At 45.5% G+C, this 8525-nt stretch overlaps 1 protein-coding gene across 1 annotated transcript in view; it reads right to left on the bottom strand.

Moving 5' to 3' along the window:
- GFRA2 (GDNF family receptor alpha 2) overlaps positions 1–8525 on the bottom strand; it is a gene marked incomplete at its 5' end in the record, with an annotated part of 79593 nt that overhangs the window by 50297 nt on the left and 20771 nt on the right. The window contains one exon of the mRNA XM_018566202.1: positions 6432–6518. Within this exon, the coding sequence (XP_018421704.1) occupies positions 6432–6518 (87 nt within the window). The remainder of the gene's footprint in view (positions 1–6431; positions 6519–8525) is intronic.

The following is an 8525-nucleotide window of genomic DNA, read 5'->3' as shown; positions in this document are numbered from 1 at the left end:
GCTGATCTGAGGCTCCGCTGTGCCCGGTGCGAGCCCGGGATCAGCATGGCGCCTGTGTCACAGGGGATCAGATGGAGATCGTTACACGAGCTCCCTCCGGTCCCCTCTCCGCTGTCAGAATGCGGAAGTGGTGTATATTACATCACTTCCGCATTCTTGTGTCACTCTCCAGCTTCAGAAGCTGGAAATAAGCTGCGGCTATTGTGAATAGCCCGTACAGCAGCCCTTTTGTTCGACTGAACCGAAGTGCAGAGGCGGCCGAAGAGAGCCGAAGGTTCAGCCGAAACTACGTCTGTATACTGCAGCTCCATAGTGAATAACCCCCTATGTGTTATCTTTAAAACCATGAAATCTTAATCTAAAAAAGATGGCCTAGTCTATCTTTATCAAGCTAATGCTATTTTTTTACAAGATAATAGTGTCTTCATAAAGATGGACTGAGCTGCATTGAAACATTGACAATAAAATGTTGATGCTTTGACTTATCTCCACTGCAAGACCTGTGAGTGCTGCTATAATATATATATACTGTATATATATAGTACTGTAATATACTGTATATAGCAGTGGCGTAACTACTATAGGCTGCCCAGGTGGCTGCTATGGAGCCTGGGGGCTGAAGGGGGCCCCATTAGGTTGTTGAGGCAAATTAAGAACATGTGAAGATAATACAATACTGTATGCTTAGGGGTTGGAGTTGTTGCAGTTGGTGACAACTCTAATCCCCCTGTAAAGTCTACAGCGTAGAGACAACTTCAGATACACAAGAGGAGTCTTTGGGATCTTGGCATCATTACTCACAGCTCAGAGAGAGGTCATCAGGGGGCCCCATCACATTTTTGCTATGGGGCCCCGTGATCTGTAGTTACGGCCTTGGTATATACTGTATATATAGCCCTAGCCTATAACCTGTCCTCAGACATGGTTTTCATGCTGATCGGACAACAATCTCATGACTGTGGCAGAAGCAGACCCCCTCCAGCCAACCACTCATAAAATACAAAATGAATCTGACAGGTTGGGAAACCTTGTCCAATTGCTCTTGTTCTGCTCATGATAAAATTATCCTCTGAGGACTAAGGCCACCAAGGACCATACCAGCCATGTGTTATTTATGTACTGCAAGGGGAGAGTGACTGATTACCTGCATGGCACCATTAATAACCCCAGGCCACATTATGCAGCCAGACCAAGGGCCACCTCTGGCCTTGTCATAGTAGATAAGTAGAGTAAACTAGCAGAAGGCTCATACAGCCAACTGATGATAAGAAGCCATTTGACTGTTACAAACCAGAATGAATATCTGGCCACAACAAGGACTTCCACATAGAATCAGAATGCAATGCACCTTCTCCGGATTTATTTATATTCCACTAAGTATGCAGGAGGCAGTGACAGCAATAGAAATGTCACTTCCCCGTACAGCGCCAGAAATTACAGCTCTGTTCTCGTATTAGAACTTTTACATATTTATGTGCTTCACAGTCTGTTTTATATAGTCAGAGATTGTATTTTAGCTGTAATTTTCCGCTCAGGGTTCAAGCGCTGGCAGACCGTCCTGCAGCTGGTAAATATCTCCACGCTAGAAACAACGCAACACGCCGTGCCAGCATGGGGTCTCCTAGTGCCAGCTCCCCGCTGCTGCCAGCTGAAGGAAATGGGGGGGGCGGACACACACCATGGTCTTCTCTTAACTCCTTCACTGCCAGGCTGACCAACAAAGGGAACACTTCGAATGGAATTTGGTCTATCTATCTATCTATCTATCTATCTGATCGATCTATTGCCTACCTGTCCGGCCAGTTATCATTTATCCATCCATCCATTTATTTATCTATAGATCTGTCATCCCCACACAGCTCCCTCCTCATGTATCACTTGCCCCTCCCTTTTAGATTGTAAGCCCTCAGGGGCAGGGCCCTCCTTACCATCCTGTCTTAATTTGTATTGTGATTGTATATTGTAAAGTGCTGCTCAAACTGTTGGCGCTATATAAATACATAGTTACATAGTTACATAGTATTTGAGGTTGAATAAAGACATTAGTCCATCAAGTCCAACCTATTAGGATCTCATTCTAGGAGTACCTGTACCCCTGTATATTACGGTCCCTTAAGAAATCGTCCAAAAGTTTCTTGAACAATTCCACATTATTTGCTGAAATCACCGCCTGTGGCAGTGAGTTCCAGACCCTAACTGATCTTACTGTGAAGAACCCCCTTCGCCCCTTGTGCTGGAATTTTTTTTCCACCAATTTTAGGTGATGGCCTCTAGTTTTTGTAACGGAGTTAATTTTAAACAGTTTTACTCCTGTTTAAGGACACTCCAATTTCCTCCTATTTTGTCATTGGTGCCGATGTGCACCATGACAACGGGGTCGTGCCCAACCCCATCTAGTAATCTGTCAATTCGTTCCGCAATGTGTCGAACACGAGCCCCCGGCAGGCAGCACACTGTTCGACGCTCACGGTTCCGATGACAGATTACCCTGTCAGTCCGCCTGATGATGGAGCCTATGTAATAATATTAATAATAATCTATTTATTATCTATCTAATTATTAATGATCTGTCTATCCATCTATCTATCTATCTATCTATCTATCTATCTATCTATCTATCTATCTATCCATTTCCTTCCTTCCCTCCTTCCTTCCTTCCTTCCTCTCTATCTTTGTGTGTCTATCTAAATGGAATGGGACTGATAATGTCAATATTGCAGATATCCCAACTTCCGGCCGTCCAGGAGAGAAACGATTTCTCCCGATTTTCACTCAGTCAATCAGCAGAGGGGGACCTGAAGTTCTCCATCAGGTCCTCTTCTAGTGATTAACAGCAGCAGAGGGCAGGTGCAATAGCCAGCTTGCTATTGGATATTGCAAATTGAAATCGCCAATAGGAATCTAGCTATGCATTCCTATGCTGGTTTTTTTTTTTAATTATTATAATGACGGCCGCAGCTTTCAGAATACTAAGAATACTAGAATTCTAAAAAAATACAAAACCTGCAGATAGCAAAGAACCTTGTTATCTGCCATCATTTTAGGGGGGTGCTCTCTTACCCCCCGTGGATTGGGGGGGGGGCAGAGGGCACCTCCCTGAAATGAGAAGGGCACCTCCCTGAAATGAGACGGGCACCTCCCTGAAATGAGAAGGGCACCTCCCTGAAATTGCTTCTTTCAGGTTGGGATCTCTGATAATGAAATGCTTCCGCCTGTACACATAGTTAAGATAACAGAATGTTGAGGAGGAACTGTCATGAGAAAAGGAAGCTGCCATTGCTGTCCTCTGTTTTTAACAATGTCAGTTGCCCGTCATGTCGCCCCTCTTGGTCATTCATTCTTTGATTCTCTGGATGAGGGTAAGTATGTGAATATCGTCCTCTGAATTTCCAGCTCTGCATGCCTGTCCGGGGATCATTGCCAAGTGTTAGGATGTGTAAAACATGAATGCATACCACGGCTTCGTTGTTCCTTCTGGTAACATTGATGAGTATCTATAATACAATACAATCAGAATTCCGAGCATTCCGTGAATTATATCCGGAGCTCCACGGATCTGTCTGTGTCTGCATTTTATTCCCTCTTGCACCCCGCTCCCTCCGCCCCGCTCCTGACGTCCATTGACAATAAAATGAATGAGACTTTTGGGGTCAATACATTTTAATTCGTTAAATGAAGAAAAATGCAGGATGGCAGGCGGCGTATAAAGATATTTCTGTACAGGGAACCAGAGCTCCAGCGCTTCCCACTGCTAACTCATCTCCTGTCAGCTTCCTGATGGATGCTGCTTTCACGGGTCCCCTTTACAATTAATTCATTCATTCGCTCCTGTGGGTTTCACACTGAGATTTGTTTAGGTTTGTCTAGCTTGGGTCGATGCGTCTGTAATATTTCATCAAGTGACAGAAAATCTGTTTTCCTTTGTTTTTTTTTGCTGATTCTATGTATCTGCAGAACATTGCTCCTGAAAGTCCTCTTCTGCCAAACATCTGCAGAACATCTCACCTACCATGCACTTCAATTGACCATTGGTTACAGCAGGGGTCAGCAACCTCCACACTCCAGTTGTTGTGGAACTACAAGTCCCCCCAGGCATTGCAAGACTGAGAGCTACAGACAGAGGCAGCGGTTTGATGGGATTTGCAGTTTCAGCACAGCTGGAAGGCCGAGGTTGCCTACTCCTGGGTTGCAGCTTTTTCCTTTTGCTGCACTTTGGTTTAGCAAGGCAAAGAGCAGTGCGCAAAGAATAGTAACCCTTAAGACTTGTTCAGAGTTTAAAACCTGATCCATGAATATTGTAGAACAGATGTAGGCAACCTCGGGCACTACAGCTGTTGTGGAACTACAAGTCCCATGGGACATTGCAAGACTCTGACAGCCACAGGCAATGCCCCCAAATCAGGGCTAGCCAACCTCAGCTGCTGTGGAGCTACAAGTCCCATGGGGCATTGCAAGACTCTGGCAGCCACAGGCAATACCCCCAAAGCAGGGCTAGGTATCCTTAGCTGCTGTGAAACTACAATCCCCATGGGGCATTGCAAGACTCTGACAGCCACAGGCAATACCCCCAAAGCAGAGCTAGGCAACCTCAAATGTTGTGGAACTACAAGTCCTATGGGGCATTGCAAGACTCTCAGAACAAGGCTAGGCAACCTCAGCAGTCCAACTGTTGTGTGGAACTTCAAGTCCCATGGGGCATTGCAAGACTCTGACAGCCACAGACAATACTCCCAAAGCAGGGCTAGGCAACCTCAGCTGTTGTGGAACTACAAGTCCCATGGGGCATTGCAAAACTCTGGCAGCCACAGGCAATACCCCCAGAACAGGGCTAGGCAACCTCAGCAATCCAGCTGTTGTGGAACTACAAGACCCATGGGGCACTGCAAGACTCTCAGAGCAGGGCTAGGCAACCTCAGCAATCCAGCTGTTGTGGAACTACAAGTCCCATGAGGCAGCCGCATGCATGACTCCCAAAGACTTGAAGTGCCGAGGTTGCCTACCCCGGCTATAGAAAGAAAATGATCAGTGTTATTTATGGAGATTTTTAGGGTCTGCGCACAGACAGGCATCAAAAATGGCAAATCAGCCACCAGGCCCAAAATATGCCACATACACCTGGTGTAGATCTGATGTGTTGAATCACTTACACTCAGAAAAGGGTCACATTGTACCACGCCAAAGGAAGGGCTGGGCTATATACATGGCAAGCAAAAATAATTCTGTTCAGCCAGTCTTGTTACCCAGGAAGCAGGCAGTATAGCCTCTAGCGATGAGGCTGGGCTTGGTTTGAACCTAGTTCATCTGACTTGGCCCAAGCCCACTCAAAACTCTAATTGCCACCTCCCGACCCAATCCGTGGCAGCAGTTGCGGTAGGGCCGTTCAATGCCCCTTTGTGATGTATAGCTGTGGGGTGGGGAATGCACCTTCCTGCTACTGAGTGGACTGGGAGCAGGGGGTGGCGGCCTGAGTATTGATTGGGTTTGGGCGGCCTGATCAATACTGGCTGTTTGGGGTTGGTGAGTCCACACCAAGCCCAATGTCATCACTTATGCATGGCCACTTTTCTCCACCGCAACTCAAAAAATACAGCTTGGTCACAGACTCGCCTCCCCAGCTTATTAACTGGACAATGAATAAAGAAAAATCACCATTTCATGTAGTAGGAGCCAATCAGTTAGGCTGCAGTGTTAAGAACTGACATGCTGATAGGAGGAGAAAGCACAGTGACACGGAGATGATCTCATCAGTCTGGTGCTTCTCCTTTCACTGTCCAGTCATAAGCTGGGGGAGGGGCAAGACCTGTAAGTGTTACTTAATTGCAGCAGAAAAGAATGAGGTCCTTTGGCAGGTAAAACAGACCGTATTTAGGCAATAAATCTGTGTATTTGGGCTTTTTGTTCAGCTTTAAATTAAAAAAATACCTTTTTTATCATTTTTAAATAAATACATAACTGATTAAAATGGTGGTTTTATAGCCTTCTGTTCAGCTTGTTGGCATGACTGCATTGTCTGGGTATCTTTTCCTCCCCTCCCTCTCGCAGCTGGAAAAGTGCTGACCATACAAACGGTGGCATTATGACGCAGCATGAGCTTCTGCCTCCCGTGCCTGTGTAGACATAATAGAAGCCTGACATTTTATTACCTATCTATACATATATTAAACACACAAATGGCCCACCGGTCCCCTTCTCTATCTATATACAGGAGCCTTCCCACTAGAGCCAAGCGGGTGATTGTACAGTTGTCCATCAGTTCTTCCTGTCTCCGTTCTGTCTGTCAGAAGCTCTCTGGCTCGCACTCCATTGTGGAGGGATCAATCAACTTATATACAGTTTGTCAAGTCTGTGTCATCATCCGGGAGTAGAAGATTTCCACGTCCATCGGGTCACTGTCAGAATAAGGTGGCGAGACAGAGAACGAGGCCACCAACGTAGAAAATGCCTGCTTGCTGGCGAGAGATCCCCGAGTGTTCTCCGAATATCGTTAAGTCTGGTGAAAGGTCCGGGTTTAGCTGCGACTACAAAGAAAAAACAACAAAGACAAGGGTTGTAACAAGTGTGTGCTGAACCAATAGAATCCAACCACAGGACAGGGCACAAGATTAGCGCAACATATCAAATAAATCTGCTATAAGATACTGTATGTACACCAATCAGTCATAATGTTATGACCACCCGCCTAATATTGAGTAGGTCCCCCTTTTCCTGACCCATCGAGGCATGGACTCCACTAGACCTCTGAAGGTATGCTGTGGTATCTGGCACCAAGCCGTCAGTAACAGATCCTTTAAGTCCTGTAAATTGTGAGGTGATCGGCCTCGATGGATCGGACTTGTTTGTCCAGCACATCCCACAGATGCTCCATTGGATTAAGATCTGGAGAATTTGGAAGCCAAGTCATCACCTCAAACTCATTGTTGTGTTCCTCAAACCATTCTTGATCCATTTTTGTACTGTGGCAGGGGGCCAGACATCCCAAATCTCCCGGACGCTCCGGGAGTCTCCTGCTACCAGATAGCGGCTCCCGGCCACCCGGGAGAGAAACATTGTCTCCCGGAAAGGTTTATTCTGCTATATCTAGCAGAGTAAACCTTTCCCTGCAATTTGTTTTTTTTTTTACATCAGTGGCTTCGGCCGCTGTCAGTCAGATAAGGGCACCTCCCTGAAATTGTTTTTTTCAGGTTGGGATCCCTGGGGCGCATTATCCTGCTTAAAGAAGCCACTGTCATCAGGGAATATCGTTTGCATGAAGGGGTGTACTTGGTCAGCAACAATGTGTAGGAAGGTGGTCCACATGAAGTGACATCCACATGAATGGCAGGACCCAAACAAGGGGCCCAGATTTGAAGGTTCTCGTGTATTGTGAGTTGCTAGGGGTTCCTTGTCCCTTGCCAATTTACCAAATCAGGGACAGATGGGATCTATGTTACATTGTGAAGGACAGAATGAAAAAAAGGTCAGTCCCTCCAAACAAAGGACAGTTGGGATCTATGTCCAGGTGTGAGGGACAAAATGAGTAAAAAAAAGGACAGTCCATCCAAATCAGGGACAGTTGGGATCTATGTCAAGGTTTGAGGGACAGAATGAGTAAAAGAGGGTCAGGCCCTCCAAATAAGGGATGGTTGAGATCTAGGTCAAGGTGTGAGGGACAGAATGAGGAGAGAGGGTCAGTCCCTCCAAATCAGTGAAGATTGGTATCTCTGTCAAGGCGTCCGGGACATAATGAGTAAAGAAGGATCAGTCCCATCAAATCAGGAAAAGTTGGGATCTATGTCAAGGTGTGAGGAAAAGAATGAGATACAAAACACAGGAAAAAGTTGTAAAATGCAGAATCAGGACATAAGGAAGGACAGGCACTAGAGACAAGCGTTGGTGTTTAACAGAAGGAATGGATAAAGAGAACGAAGGCGTAGCTGACCCGGTGGAAGTACAGATCACAGAATGAAGATTCGGGTACAGAACCAGGACATAAGAAGCAGAATGGGGCTATAAAACTCTAAACTGGGTTCAAGGAATAAAATGAGAGTAAACAGCAGACTGAGGGCCCTGAACACAGAAAGAGCACACAGCTTTCCTACAGAGAACAGAATACAAAATGGGGACATACATAATGAAAATGACAGTGTGATACCCTGAATAGGACATAGAAGAACAGAAGTATACCGCTCACAATGGGTAAACAATACAATGCTCCATACAACAGCGCAAAAAAAGAGAATAAAGGGGGGGAAAAAAGCACTAGGCAAACTAACAAAAGAGTACAAAAAGGAATGAGGACACACTACATGCTCTGTGATTACCAAACAAAAGAGTTATAAATTCATAAATGCACATAGGTAGCAGAACCCGGGAGCATAAGTATAGTGTGCAGGGTACATTTCTAAAACACGAGTCCTCATTGTCAAAGTACTTTGTATTAACCCAAAGCCAACAAAACTCTAAAGCTGGTCATCCACTGCTCAAATTATACATATATGTATACACACACTGTATGTATACATACAACGTATATACTGTGTATATAT

The sequence above is a fragment of the Nanorana parkeri genome, unplaced genomic scaffold (assembly GCF_000935625.1).
Source record: "Nanorana parkeri isolate BGI_ZX_2015 unplaced genomic scaffold, ASM93562v1 scaffold924, whole genome shotgun sequence".
Classification (NCBI taxonomy): Eukaryota; Metazoa; Chordata; class Amphibia; order Anura; family Dicroglossidae; genus Nanorana; species Nanorana parkeri.
Note: the sequence above shows the minus strand (reverse complement) of the source record. Positions and strands in the feature narration are given on the sequence as shown.